The 15,855-nt window shown below is 42.5% G+C and overlaps 1 protein-coding gene across 2 annotated transcripts in view; it reads right to left on the bottom strand.

Moving 5' to 3' along the window:
- Window positions 1–15,855, bottom strand: part of LOC108112777 (cyclin-dependent kinase 12) — a 35,734-nt gene that overhangs the window by 4,248 nt on the left and 15,631 nt on the right. For both annotated transcript variants that reach the window (XM_017223051.2, XM_017223050.2), the window contains exons 4-5: window positions 1,921–2,105; window positions 13–241 (exon numbers count right to left, since the gene is read on the bottom strand). In XM_017223051.2, the coding sequence (XP_017078540.1) occupies window positions 13–241; window positions 1,921–2,105 (414 nt within the window). The remainder of the gene's footprint in view (window positions 1–12; window positions 242–1,920; window positions 2,106–15,855) is intronic.

Here is a 15,855-nt window from a genome sequence, read left to right as displayed (position 1 = left end):
TCAAACACTCACCTCAGCCGGTACTCCTGCATGCTGGCCTGGTACGAGGGCGGCGGTGGGCGGTGCTGGAACTCCGGATAGAGCAGTCCGTGCGGTGCTCCACCACCTCGACTACAGGGCCTACGACCGCACCGTCCGAGATCCACGCTAGTTCCCAGTCCAATTCCCAGACAGCTTTGGCCGCCCGGCGCCGTCATCCGCCAGGCAGCTCCACTTACAGTCACCAAAACAACGCCAACTCCTGGAAACAGGCAAAAAAAAAAAAAGAGAGGGGACTTAATTTCAGAGCTAGAGTTCGGGTAACGCCTCCGATTTTCCATTTAGCGGCGGCTTTAATTAGCCCACTCCTAAAATGGGCGTGGCACGCAATTACAGTTCCACTTAAAGCTTCAAATCCAGCTGAAACTCCCCATAGCCTAAGCCTAATCATGCCGACCATAGACTTTCACTTTTACTCCTGCCGCTGGCCAACTGGAAGGGGGCATGGAGCATGGAGCATGGGGCATGGGGCATTCAGTGGAGCATGTCATCATGGCAAATTTGCTAGCTAGGCATACGATTTTATTAGCGAAAATTGTCATGAGCATTGTGACATCTCTCCACAAAAGCCAAAGACCCCAAAAAAGACCTCGCCCATCATCGTGATGATGATGATGGCAGTGATGACGATGATGGTGGGACTCTACCACCAGCTCCATTATGTGTCTCTGTACATAGTTGGAGATTTGCTGACTGGCTGCCTTGATTGCCATTAAATTATGTAAAATGCTGCCGCACATATACTCTAATGTACGGAATGAAAACTTTTCGGTAATTGCCGCCGAAAATGGCGCAATGTCACGCTTCGCGAGCGCTAAACTAAACGCGCCGGCAATTGATTAGACGTCTCTCACACACACACAAAACTCAAACTGCAGACTGTATATATATAACAACTTAAAATAAAGTAAAGCTCTGCACTTGGCCCCGCTTTCAGTGGTTGCGTAATGAATGATTCATGAGTGGCCTCAAAAAGAAGCAGAAAAGTTGGCAGAATTGAATCGATGACGTTGTAATGCCAACGAGTTTCCCCCCAAGTGCATTTAATTTGAAAGAGTCGAGTGTAGTTCTCGTAGAATAGTTAGCATCCAACCTGTTGATTTGGCCAAATAGAGCGATAGCCTGGGCCAAAGAAATCGCAGCCGGAACTAAATGCTCTGGCAATATTGGCAGTTGGCTTGTCTGGCTGCAAATTTGTTTGTTCTTCGAACTGGGTCAGCAGATGTACCGAAGTATCGTACAAAAGCCAGGTACTCTCAGGCAGGCACAAACGCAGGTACAAACGTACTCAAATAGACACACCGGGGCAACTCCTCCTCCTCCTTCTCTTCTTTCAATGTGAAAAGAAAGAAAGAAGAGAGAAAAAACCCCAGCAGCAAACGACGGACAACACACCGAATGGCATTTATAATTGTAACAATTGTGAACAAACACGGGCTGGCTTTTCGCTGGCCAAGAGGGGATTTCCCACTGCCGCCCCGTGTGTCTTGTGTAAACATCAGCGAACATCAAAAGGCGTTCGTCGCCGACTTTAATGCCATTTTCCCTGCTCGATTTTGTGTTTTTTTTTTTTTTTTGCCATATTATGTAATCACCTAGTTTGCCTTGCACTCAGAAAATTTAAATAGTAATGCCATAAGCAGAATGAAAAATCACCCTTGGCGTGTAATTTAGTGTTTACTAAACCCAAATAAGGGCAAAAAGTGTAACAAGGTTGAAACGAGTTTTTGATGACTAAAAAAATCGATAAATTTTCTATCATTATCAGCATTAATTAGTTTAAAAATTCATTAAAATATAAAATAATGTATAACAAATTAAGTTTTCCCCTAAATAAACATTTTAAATAATATTATGGAATCTCATAAAAGTCTCACTCACCTATCATCAGTAGGGCGGCCGTGAGGTGGGAGTTGGGTGGTCCAGCGAGGCCAGTGGCGCCCAAGGCCGCTCCGCCCAAGGCGCAAGCTACACCCCCCAATGCGACGACGGCAATGAGGGCTCGCAGCGGCGGTCCGGCAAACCATTGCCCACAACAGCCTTTGCCCGATCTCTCCGAGGGGGACCTGAAATTGAGTAGAATGGAAAACAGATTTTTGAGTAAGGCAGCTGGAAAAATTGCAAAAGAAAATGGTAGGGGAAGGAAAAATAATAGGAGAAGATATGGTAGGGGGAAAAATTTGTGCAGCGCAGGTGGGAAGGCGAGGACAACAGATGCTTTGGTGCGAAGCAAATTGGCAAGCGGCAACGTCTCCTGCGAGGTCCTTTTTCCTTTATCCTTCGTTTGCTGCCTTCACAAAAGCGCAGCGAGTGCGCAGCAATTGTTGTAATTTGATGATTTATGAGGCAAAAGACCAAAAATTTGCGCACTGCCCGCCAACACGAAACAAGCTGAAAGGATCCCTGAATCTGTGGGCATCCTTGGTGGCTAGATGGTTGTTAGAGCTAGCAAAGGCAAAGGCAAAGGCAGCCAGACAACCAGACGACGTAAAATATTTTTGCGGAGAAAGGACAATTTATGCGACGCAGACGGCGACAAAGGCAAAAGGACGTGTGTGCGTAAATTCATTAGGATACGGCCAGCGTTTTCTACACCCGGCAAGACGAACCCTTGCCAAACAATTAGAGGACGAAATATTTATAGTCCTTGAAGGGACAGGGTAGGGTTTTGGCTTGGGGTTGGGTGACTGAGAAAAGCGTCTGGCGCTTTTGTTGTTTGTGTCATCGAAGCCGCTCCAACAAAAAGATGATAAATCGCTGGAAAATTACGTGCACAAACATACATCCGTAAACAAGTTGGGGCAACCGGAAATTTATGTTTAATAATTTGATGCTTTTCTCTCGCTGGCAAAAGGATTTCGTGCATTTCGGATTTACACTTTTATGGCGGAGCCATTAAAGAACAGGGTTTCCCTGGAACAAACAAAAAAAAAATAGAAAGAGAAGAAGATGAAGGGCAGAGTTCATGGCCTCTGGGGTCTCTGACACCCGTAATGCGGCGGCATGAATGTTTCATCAGCTGTCGTGTCATGATAAATTTGATCTTTTCAGCTCATCATCGCTCATGCCCTCGGAAATGAGCGCGCAGAAATGCCAAAAGGTGAAGTTTCCAGTCGGCACAATAACTATATGTGTTAAAGTTTCTACCAAAAACGCATTTCCCACATGGTTATCTTTAGTGTTAAACATCTGAAAAGATTCTCATTCATAGATCTTCTTCGGCACTTTTCAATCACGGCCCCCATGTGGTGACAAAAGTTCAACTACATCGTTGAATCTTCCCTCCAGCTGACGATAGCCCCCCATCGTGATTGAATGTTTCTAAACAGCAGATGATTGATTAGCTACAAATTAGAGGCGGAACGAGTCCCATTCCCATAACCATTTGCATTCCCATCTGGGGTCTCATTAAAACTCATTGCATGCGAGCAAATATTGCAATTGCGCACTTGCTATATGGTGAATATATATAGTATATGGAATAGTAAGAACACGGAGGAAAATGAAGCTAGAGATCGTGTAATGTATATTAATACAACTTCCAAGAAAATAGACTTTGATTAGAAACACAAACTTCATACTGGAGCTGTTGTTATGAAAGATTATTCAGTAGACTTTTTTCCATAGAAGCTTTAAGAAAATATCTAATTTTAATCCCATCATTTGATTTCTCTCTTAATTCAACTTTTTCTCTCACTGCACCTTTATCCACACATATGTGTGATGTGTATCCAAAGTGGTTCAGGGTCAGTTTTCGCTGTATAAGTCTAGCGAAGGCTTAGAAGCTAGAAGCTATTCAGCAGCTGGCTGACGGACAGCTAAGCCAGCTTAAAGCTCATTCAGTCAGTTAGTCACTTAGTCAGTCCGGCAGTCAGTCAGGCAGTCTGTCAGGCTGGCAATTATTCAATCAGGCGGCTGCATTTAATTTTCCATTTATTAATTGCAATTTGTAATTGCCAACATTGACACAGTTCCATCGACCGAACGTGTGTGTATATAAATGTATTTATTTTCGCGCCGATCGATTACTTATCGCTGAACTTTCATTTCTGCAGAGTTTCCATTTAAATGGCGTTTCCGTTTCCTTTCCTTGCCTCTCATTTCTCTCTCTCTGCTTTCCGGCAGCTGTCAGTTTGACATTTGCATGCGAGTGAACAGTTTCCAATTGATTAAGCAATTTGCAGTGCGTCAAAGACAAAGGCGGCTTCATTACGATAAGACTCAGTGAGCTATACTATATACATGAATATTTTCTTTTTTTTATTTATCAGGCCAACATCCGCTGAGTCAAACTATCAGCAAGAAAACCCAGCTTCATTCATGTTTTTTTTTATATCATAAAACTGAGACATTAATTCCAAACTTGTACACCCGCACGCCAATTAGAAGAAGAAGGCCTAATCAAAGTTTAATGGAAACTTAAAGCCACTCGTGAGAAATCAAGGCAGTGAAAAACTAATTAAATGCGAACGAACTGGCAGACAATAAAAGCGAAATTCGTGTTGAATTTCATTTACATGAAAATTTGATAATTTATTTAATTCATTGAGGATTTTCTTTTCGCTCTCGCTCAGTTTCAATTTCAATTTCCATTTCCATTTCAGCTTTGCCGCTTGCAGCTTGCAGCTTTAGTTTTTCCTTTCTTTTCACCTCGACTTATGTAATTAAATGTGGAAAATGAGGCAATCGCTGCGGGCTAAGCAAATGAAAATAATTAGCTGGAAAAGCATATTAACATTGGCACATTGGCACAAAGCTTTTCAAAAATGTTCGTTTGGCCCACTGACTAAGCTAATTTTTTTTGGTTTTTTTTTGGCCAACAGCTGCTTGAATGAAGGACGGATTAGGCCACAAAAACCCATTTTCAACTTTCAATCACAGCGTTTCCCCTGCAACTCTCCTCTCTCCCTCCTTACCGATTTTCCATCCCGAATGAGGCCATAATTACAGTGCGCTTTTCAACTTTGCCGCAGTTCTGATTTGTAATAGTAACTTTTTTTTGTTCCCTCATTGTTTTGCGGGCTTTTGTTGTTTTGGCAAGAAGGGTTTTTTTGGGGCCTGAACTACGAGCGCTGTGTTAATTTGGCCAGGCATTTGCGGGGAATGGCTTGTTCTTCAGGCTAAAGCTGGGTGATTTAAGTTCAAAAGATTGGCTCTGCACAGAGAGAAAAGTTCTCGATATATGCTGGCTTAAGAACATGGTAATTGATGTGTTTTTATGGCAAGAAACGAAAAGATGAGGGCGGAATTCCTATCTCATTGATAAAAACTACAAATTAATTTTAAAGAACCATGATTGATTGGCTTGTAGAAATCTTAATTAAATATTTAAGATTTTCTGGTTATTTATGGACGCCTTTTCTATGTGGGAAACTCCTATAAATCTTCTCTGCTGCTAAACAACAAAAAACAAGGTGAGATGGCAGAGGTGTTCTATTAAATTCCATGACACATAGAAGCTTTGAAATCTCGGAAAAGAAAAGGCGGCTGAGTAAATGCCCAAACATGCTTCTATTTTTATGGTAAAGTGTGTGTGTGTGTGTGGGTTAAGGAGACACATCAAATGAAAACCAGTAGCAATAGAGACTGGAGTCTCGGGGGCCCAGAACATGACATTCACCCGGCATTAAAATCGCAGTTGTTTGTTTGCCGCGTTTATAAAAATGAAAGCAAACAGCGACAGAGACTCGCAGACGGCAATAAAATATCCAAGCGAAAGAGACAAAGTCACGTTGTTGGGTGTATAGTACTCTTGTGCTATATAATTGTACATATATACATATGTATATATATATATAGCGAAGTAACAATTTCACACACAGCCGCAGAAACTTCTGACCTACTAACTGCAGAAGACGGAGAGCGAGTCTCTAAACTTGGGCAACGTTTTTCCAGTTAACTGAAAACGCTTTGACGCTTGACTGATGCCAGAGCAGCACCCAAACTCTGGCTAGCTTTAACTTTGGAGCCACCTTAAAGTGCCCAACTGGGTATCTGGGTATCTGTTTTACTTATTTTTTCTGTTGAGGGCGTAACTCGAGCACACGACTTTGATAGCGCCCCGAAATGGAGTATCTGCAAGTTGAGTTGTCGGAGGAGTTCTCCTCGGTTGTCTCAGCTTCAGACTTAGTCTCAGTCTCAGTCTTCTTGAGCTGACATGCTCTACTCCCTCGCATTTTGAGGGGCCAAGTGAGCTCTTAATGCGAGTGTAAAAGATTATATGGCAAAGTTGGCGCTGTCCATTGGCTGCGGAAATAGCTGCACTGGGAGAAAATTTTCAATTTTAAACTTCTAAAGAAGGGTTTTTAATGATTTGCAAAAAGTGTCTCTTTTAGATTAAACTTTCTTGGACAAAACATATTTTGCACTTATATAAAGCAATATATTTTTTTAAAAATGAAATGAAATTTCTCCCACCTCAGAGACAGATAAATGCAACTCAGTTTTTATTGACAACATTTTTTATGGTCCAGCAACGTTTTTATAGCTTTCTTTTATCAAAATCACTTGTCCCCCACAGCCAGCATAAATTTGAGGTGACTTTTAAAATTTAAAATTCTATAGCAGATGGATGAAAGGTATGTCTTTGTAATATTTAACAATATAAAGACTTTTGTTTTAAGTGCAGCGATGCAGACAAAGTTTTGGCCAGCGTTTATTGCCAATTTCTGAATGCATAAAACGCAAGACTTGCCAAGCAATTGACGCCCACGCATGGCTCCCAGTGGATGCTACTCTTTGGCCAGGAAATCTGGAATATAGGGCAGCATGCCAAGTGTGTGTGGCCAACTGCAGCAGACAGGCGGCCGGAATATATACATATATATGAAAAAAAAAAACATTAGCCACCCACGTAAGTATGTATATGAAGGGGGAGGGAGGGAAATAAATGGGTTGCCGGCAGGGAACAAGTGCCAAACATCGTGACGACGACGAAGAAAACGACAACGACAACTGGAGTCGCACTGGCATTGCGTCTCAGGCATTTCTAATTTGAGATCCGTTTCTAATTTCTGGCTTTCATGTGGCACAGCCAGGCTGGCAGCCATGGCCATGGAGTAGAAGCAGCACTAGCAGCAGCATGCGGCAGCATCCGGGTTGGCAATTACTTTTACATGTTGCCGACGCGACATCGCAGCAACAGCAGCAGCAGAAGCAGCAACATTGCTGCAAGAACCGCAGCCAATGTGGCGCGCTCTCTCGAAAACATACACATATAGAGACCGCTTAAGTGGCTGCGTCATTAGGCTATGAGATCTGATGTTGCTAGTGTTGGTCTTGTTGCTGTTGCTGTTGCTGTTGCTGCTCCTGCCAATGTGGCATTTTTCGAACTGGGATTAAGTCTGTCATGTATCTGTGTCGCTATATGTACGTACATAAATTAAGTTCTTAAATTGCTCGTTAGCTCATCATGAGGTTTGCTCATTCATTCATGCAGTCGCTGATGCTGCTGCTGTCGCTGGCCTATGATGGGCTACAATAACAATAATCTCGCTGCCAGCAACAACAACTACTTTGTGTTGGCCACAATGTAGGTCAACTCCCCCTGCTGTCCCCCAAACGATTTCCCTCGAATTCTATGCGCTTTTAATATCGCGCAGTGGCATCTTCAAGTGATTTAATTTAGCACCCAATGGATTCTCTTTGGCGGTCGCTTTTGTCTCATCTCAACTCAAACCAAAAAAATAATACGAGGGGTCTTTCGCTGGAAAGTTGTGGACAAAATTATGTACGCCAGTGGGGAGCTATTATATTTATATTTTTTTATTACCCACCAAGAGACTGAGATGCGGGCTACTCAACTAGCACAATTTCATCACCCAAGAGATGTTATCGGAGAGTTGTCATTAATTAGAATACATTAATGCCCCCGGACGAGGAGATGACAGTGCCCCGAGTGCCCAGATAGTTGGCTTTGTTCTTATGCCGAATGAATCACTCAACCAGTTCATACTCAAAATTTAACGATACAAATGTATCTGGAAGATACTTAAGCAAGAATCTCTGTGGAATACCTGATTTATGGGACACTCAACTTAATACCTATCTTTACCAAGGAGAAAGGGGTTTTATTTTTACTTCACCTAAAGATTCTCCGGGGCATATTAAATCCCATTCCATATCTATATCAGCCGATTAAAGAGCATTATAATTTGTCGCTTCAATTAGGCGCTTATAATGTGGCAATATCAATGGAAATAATTCGCAATCAATCGGAGTTGCATCTGCTGAACCGCTTTGAACTCTCACATTAATCTCAGAGAATCGATTTCTGGGTGGATGAGAATATATATACATATATATATAGTACATATTAACCCCAAGCAAACAAAAGATTTTCCCAACAACAATCGCCAGGCGATGCTCGGCATGAGGTCAACAACTCATTACGCTGTTGTTTAATAAACATTTCTGGGTTGGTGGCCTTCCAGAGATTAAACCCCTTCCTCGGCATATTTAACTTTAGCTGTACAAACAGCTAATTGCCCTGCCGTTTGAAGTGTAAGTTTTATTTGATTATGACACCTGATGACCTCGGGCTGTGGTCTGATGTTGTAAGGTGTGAAGTAGCTACTCGGAGGAGGAGAACTTCTGAGATGGTTTGAGTTTTTCAACTGAGGAAAATTCTTCACATTGCAGTGAACAAATTGAATTTCTGTTTCTGTTGAAAAATGCAAGAAATGCGCGGAGAAAGCCAATAAGAGCAAATGTCTCGAGTTATGCAAAATAAGAAAGAGAAAAACTTTGGCCAGCTTGAACAATTTATTGCGGAATTCGCTCGGCAGGAATCCAGTCTGCCAGCCCGCCCACTCCTTTTACGCGAAGGTCAACCGAAATGGCCAATAAAATGAAATTCCAGCGCCAAAGCTAGGGCCAATAAAAATGCAACCGATTCCAAATCGTTGACAAATCGAAGCTCGACTTGGGTGTGGGTTTCCCGTGTGGATTCTGTGTGGCATTACGGCGAAAAGTTTTGCAGTTTAGGGATGGATTTTCAGTGCTTCGTTGCGTGAGACAGCAGCAGTGGAAAAGCGAAGGAAAACTGTAAAACCGTAACTGGATTTTCTCACCTAACACCCCCATTCCGCCAACCTTTTCCTGAGTGGTGCTTCCAATTGAGTTTTTCCTTTGTTTTTCTCGGCCATAGCCAATTTGATGCGGCGGATTTCTGGAGTTTGTTTTTACGACGAGACCACTCTGCCATGTAAAGGCGGCATTTTCGTTTTTTGGCTCCTTTTTGTTTTTCGGTCGGTCCGGAAATTGCTGCCATCGATAGCTTAGCTATAACCTTCCCCCAGGATCCGCTGTCCATCCACCCACTTGAAGTCGGATCCTTTGGCCTTTGCAGACGACACTTTGGCAATTTATTTCCATTCCTTGGCTACGATTTGCATAAGCGCCAGTCAGACTCAGCCTCAATCTTACACGGCAAGAAATAAGGCATTTGAATTGCAGAGGAAAATTCTTAATGAAAAAAACTAAGTAAGGGAATGAAGTTTCCCAAGCCTAGATTATTCCAGAGTTTTAAAAGAAACTTTAACGCTAAGACAAGCAACAGCACTTAAAATTAGACCAACTTCCATCTTTTAACATAAATAATGCAATATTTCCATAGAGACTTTCCCCCATTTGCAAAGGTTTTCCCCCGTGTAATCCACTTTTTTCCATCCCGAATCCAACCATGAAAATGACACGGCAAAGGGGACCCAAAAAAGAAGTCACGAAGGCAGAAACGAAAAGGAACAGATTAAGACAAATACAAATCAGTGCATAATTTTTCTATTAAACAATTTAGGATGGGTGGTGGTGCTGGGTGGATGTCCACGCCCACTGGACGTGGAGGTGGACCCGAGCGCTGTGGACGTGGACCACCTGGCTCTAAATTCACAGTTTGAATGCTGATGCTGCTGCCGGGTCACGTGCCAGCCATCTATAAGCACGGACTTTTGTCAGAGTTTTGTGGACGCGTCCGAACATCCGGACGCAAGGACATTCCCGGACAATCCGGACACGTCCCGCTGGAACAGCTCGACTTTTCAATTTTGACGCAGTTTATATTCAATTTCGGGCCGCTTTAATTCGATGCCCATTCAGATGTCGCTTAGATCAAATGCCGTTGTCATAGTTTTTCCCCGCAATTTCTATGGAAACATATATATTGTTCTCTTTCTGTCTCTCTCGCTAACCATAGTTCGGTCTCTTTCGTCGGCATATGCAAATTGGTGCTCGCGAAAGTCGCGCCAAAATGAAAAGCAACAGCCGATTGAAATGAAATACACGGCAGAAATTAAATGAATACGTGGGACACATTGTTACTTTTGCTTTTTTTTTTTACTTTTTTCCCTCCATGTCTGCTTTTTATATGTCATACATATTCAATAACAGACAAAATGCAAATTTGCAAATGTCGAAAATGGAAAGTGATGGCTGAAACGGAAAACAAAAAGCAGCCAAACAATCGAGACGGAGCTGAGAATACTGAACGTGGAGAGGGTATAACCCTTCATTTCCAGAATCATCAGCATTCATATGCCGATGCCTAGATGTATCTACATGTGTCCTACTAGGCAGCAAACATGGCCAGCATTAGAAGTCAATAGGGAATAGATTTAAATGTCTGCTTTGGTTACAAACAGTCGAAGTGGGGAGTGATTTATAAGTGAAAGGGTCTTCTTTATAAGACATTTTTCTGATTTATTATAGTTAGTATTTAAGTGAGAAGTTTGTTCTTCAAGAAGTTAAGGCTGTCGTCTTTGATCAGAGAAAGTGTTTTCTATAAAACTAACTTTATTAGTTAGCTAAAAAGTTAGAAGTTTGTTTTCCAGGAAGTTAAGTTTTTTCGTTTTTGAAAAGGTTTAAGTCAGACACAGAAACTTAAACTAGACTTCAAAGATTATCACACATAAAAATCTTAAACTTCAGCTTAAAAAAGCTCATCATAAATCTGTTCATTTTATAGGAGATTCTACTGGATGAACCGGAAAAGATAGCTAATAAAAAACAGCAAAACAAGACAAATAAAAGCCAAATAAATGTGCTGATAAATCCGCTTGAGTGCCAGCTGCTGGTGCTGCTGCTCTAATAAAATGCAACTGATTAAAAAACACATGGTTTGCAGTCAAAGTCAAACGTATATTTACTTTATGCTCTAACCCAAGTCATGGCCAAAGCAATTTATGATTCAGATTGAAAAACCTGAACAAACACAGGTATCGCCTGATTTCGAGAGCAGGCAACATGAACTCTCCCCACCTGAGAACGATCGTTCAGCTCAATATCAAATAAATTTGAGCAGTCCGGGCATCAGCAGCGGCAGCCATGCATATTCATAACTCGACACGAAACAATAAAAAGCCCGAAGACCAAAATTGTGGCCAGGCACTGGGCGAAGATATCAAATATCAAGTGCTGGCCATAAACAACTTGACCTTGTGCACGTACCCGAGAGCTGCAGCATTTTCCCTCTACCCAACTCTGGAATTGGTAGTAGTAGTAGAAGTTGCCTTTGCTTGAAAAAAAAAGCCAGGCCATAAGCAAAGACAAAGTCTGAGCCATGCCCAATGCTCATCGATTACCAATTCACGTTCACACGTTCAGTGCGCTTCGTTTGTGGCTATGGAACTATGGTTTTGCTATGGTACTGTCCATGGACCACGGACCACGGACTGTGTGTGGAAATCCGACTTGGTCATGCTCATAAATGTGGCTAATTTGCAGTGGAGCTCTCGGGGCGATTGGCGATGCTTCTAAGACACCTTGCCACCGGGCACGTTGCCCGGATTGTTAGCTGTTGGCAGTTTAGCTGATTGAAATGCTGAGCGCTGGATTGCTTTCGTTTTGGCCAGAAATTGTACCAAAGTCGTGATTCAGCTAAAGTTTCTTTCAACTCAACTCTTTTTTTTTTTTAGTTTTTCTCTTTCCCTTCGATAACCTGCCGAATTCTGTAGCCACCTATAAGTATTTTCGGCACGCAACTGGCCCATTACCCTTGCCATTAACCGCTCTCTTTTTCCTGCTCTTTTTGGCAATTAGTTTTTGATTATTTGTGAACTGGAAATTGGAGCTGCTGCATCGATGACGGTAATGGCTCGTTTGGTATTAAGGTATCGAAATGGTTTTTCATTATAAGAGAGAGAGTGCATAGTACTCTCCTGGCTGTAATCACATGAGGTCATAAAAATTTAATAGAATTTCCATAACGATGATGTGCCTTAATGAAACGATGTCCTGCTGTCAGTTTGGTAAATGCAATCCGAACCGGATTTATCATCATCGTCATCATTGCATCTAAATGCCGATGCTAACTTATTCGTGCGAATTGAATCAAAAATGATAGCCTGACAGTCTGAAATTGGATCATTTGGGAGGCAGCGGCACACGCACACACATATTTGGCAATCCGTAAAACACATGGCTAGCCAATTACTTTGGCCATAATTCTAGCCTACCCGCCATTCAAAACTCGCATTTAGCCGGCCTGTTGTTTTCTGTTGCTAATGTGCAAACGAACTCAATTACGTAGATAAAATACAGTGCCGGGCAGCAACAAGCACAAAACGACAACAAAACAACACTCCATCCAAGTTCAGCTGGGCAAAAGCCATAAAAATGCGCATAAAGCGCAAAACTGATTGAGAGTTATATGGGAGAAATACACACGCAGTACACACAGAATGGCACACTCTCATGTACTTCATACAAGATACATATGAACACACGCAGATCCAGAGATTCAAAGGGGGCAGAGTATCTCGGACCGAGCCAAGGGACATCACGCCACAGCGCATTAAAGGAAATTGACGCGGAAACGAAGCGAATAAAAACTACCCAAGCTGGCCTCAGAAAGCAATCTGCACTTACAGAAAACTGAGCAGTTGGTGTCTATAGATTTATATCAATGTCAAATGATCTCTAAACAGCATTTTTCAAAACACAAAAGGGAAGTAACACCTTTTTTCTGATGTAGGTATACCATTTATTATTTCAGATCTTAACAAAAGTTCTGTCTTGATCTTTATTGTTTTGACCTGAAGTGTTTCTTATGAAAACCTCTTCGTAATATTCCTTATTTTCTATAACTCAAACTTCCCATTAACCAAAAAATCGATTTTATTATCAATAAACCATTAAGTTCTGGCTATAAACTATTTATGTGCCACCCTTAATATCAAGATTCTGGCATCTGAAATGACCAATTTTTGTGTGTTATTTATCTTCAGTGTATAAAAAGGGAGGGCTGGCCAAAAGGGAGGTCTCCGTTGTCTGTCCAACAAGCAATTTCCAGCTATCAACACAAGGCCCTCACCATACCACACCACATCACACATTCGCCCCGATAACAGAGTCCCCCTTTTCCGCAGAAAGTGCTTACTTCATTACGCATAATTTCCTGAGCCTGCGTTCAGCAACATTTTCATTTTCATGTCCATTTCCATGTCTCATTTTTTCCCTCTTGTGCTTTTCTTTTTTTTTGCTACCCGAATGACACAGAGAACTGCGAAGTGGTCAGTTCTCTGGACACAGTTTCAGTTTCAGTTGCAGAGTCTGAGTCAGAATGAGACCCCTAGGGGTTGGTTTTTGGTTTGGCCTTATCGAGGGTCTGCCAAATGAACTATGGGGCCATGGCCATGAGATACGATGAGGGTGTAGTTAGGTCCAGTCAGTCAGCCAGCGTGCCAGCGAGCCAGCCACATGTTGTTTCCTTCGTTTCGAATCGTTTTTATGTGCGGCTGGGCAAAAATTATATGCTGATTGCAGTTTGCCGATAAGCGGAACGAAACCAAACGAAATTATGACCATGCGGGTAGTATCTCTATCTCTCTAGAATGGAAGAGGAGGAGGGGATTCTCGCGAGAAGGTTGGCGGGGGGAGATGTATTCCGGGTAAATGGAAACTAACCGCAGCTGTGCGAGATTTGCAAAACTTGCATTGTAAAATGCAAAAATTGCATCCACTTGGGCAAAAAGGGATTTAGAGGTGGGAAAAGTGAGGGAAAAGCGAAGGAAAACTGTGGCGTGTCTGCGTGTGAAAAGTCGACGCAAGTGTGCGTTTAATAGCTCTGCGGCTTTGGTGAGGGAGCTCTGAAAGGAAAGATACTCTTCTCGATCCCGAAAGGGGTAAGAGACCCATCTTGGGCTCTTTAACTTGCAAAGTACACTGGCACACACACACACACATATACACATTAAACATACACACACACACACCATACACATAGATACAAACTCATGCAGATGAAGCGTTTAGCCGAGGAGAAAGTTTTCTCTACGTCTTTTGGCTTTTGTGGCTGAGAGATGAGAGTTGCCGTTGCTTTTGTGCTTTGTTTCACTTCCACTTGCCTATCTTTTCTATTTTTTATACAATTTCGCCCTCTTCTTTTCTTTTCAGCTGTTTGGCTACGCTCTTAGTTATTATAGCAAATTATTTGTTTTGACTTTTAGTTGGGCCGTCAACTTGGAGCGGCCTTGTTTGAGTGTTGGTGTAGATGTTAGCGTAGATGTGGCTGCAACAGTTGCTGCCGCGGCTGCTGCTGCTGCTGCTGCTGCTGCTGCCGTTTTCCCAGCTGCGTCAAATTACCGCCTTTGTCTCGTGCGGTTTTGCCCGAGCCAATGTTTCCCCATTTCTCATGTTTACCATGCGGCTGAGGCGGTGATTTTTCAGCATCTTCTCCATTAGTTTGGCTTATGAAAGTGCTCGTGCTTCGAGGTTCGTGCTCTCTAATTATGGCCCCCCCTTTTTAGCCTCCTGCAATACCGAACTTCAAGACATTTATAGTTGTCACTGTGGCGGGCAAACGAATTTCCAACCCTTTTTCAGCTTACAAATATCACGCATACGCCGCATGGGATCCGAAGACAAATTTTAAGTCTCTGTTTGCCCTTGTCCTCCATCCGTAAATGCTATGTATGTCTTAGTAATTATGAGAAACGCACACGCAAAGGGGAAGGTTTTTTAAGGGGGCGGGTGGTTGGGTGGTAAAGCAAGAAGCAACATAAATTATGCATTTTATTTGCTCAAGTGCTGAGGACACACACAAAGGATACGCAGAGATAGGATACCCAACAGCCACACGCGCATTTGTTAAATGTTTTAATTAATTTGCGAAACGCGCGTTGTTTTGTTTGGCTTTTTGTTGTTCTGCGCTTTACTTTACATTGCTTTGCTACAAAAACAGCAGCAATAAGCATTACATTACAAGCAAACTCTGTGTAAATGTTTCAGCCCCGTGTGCTTTTGTGTGTCTGTCTGTGTGGCAAGCAGATTTGCAGACAACGAACAAATAAGCTTTGGCAACAACTTTGACGGCAACAACATCGCCACGAAACTGCAAAACTCATTGCACTTTAAATTGAAATCAGTGCGAGATACAGAGGTCACCCCGAAAACGAACTCTTCCGAAAATTCGTGGCATCCTGCTGGAGCGTTTCGTTATTTTTTGTTGTTGTTGTTGTTGCCACAATCCTCTTTTTTTAGCGCTCGCATTTTGCGGTTGACAGTTGACACAGTGCAGTTGGTGGCAATGGCAATGGCAGGACTTTTGTATCTGCTTCGTTCCGCAGGGCAAAAGGAGAACATTTTCGGGGCAACGGATGGAGCGGACCCAGCTCCGCACTTGTGTCGTCTGGCAATTGGTTTTTTTGATGGGTAAATGCTCTCCTGTTTAAGCTAAAATGCTGCCATTAAAATGCGCTTTCCCCGCTCAACTTCCTGTGCCCTCATTACAACGTTTGCCGCATTTGCTGTATATATTGGTTTTAAATATTTAAGCACTTGCATTTGTTGTGAACGTTAATTGAAGCCAAACACGGAGTAGTG

This window comes from Drosophila eugracilis, unplaced genomic scaffold (genome assembly GCF_018153835.1).
Source record: "Drosophila eugracilis isolate 14026-0451.02 unplaced genomic scaffold, ASM1815383v1 contig_90, whole genome shotgun sequence".
NCBI lineage: Eukaryota > Metazoa > Arthropoda > Insecta > Diptera > Drosophilidae > Drosophila > Drosophila eugracilis.
The sequence above is the reverse complement of the archived record's forward strand: the minus strand, read 5'-3'. Positions and strand labels throughout refer to the sequence as shown.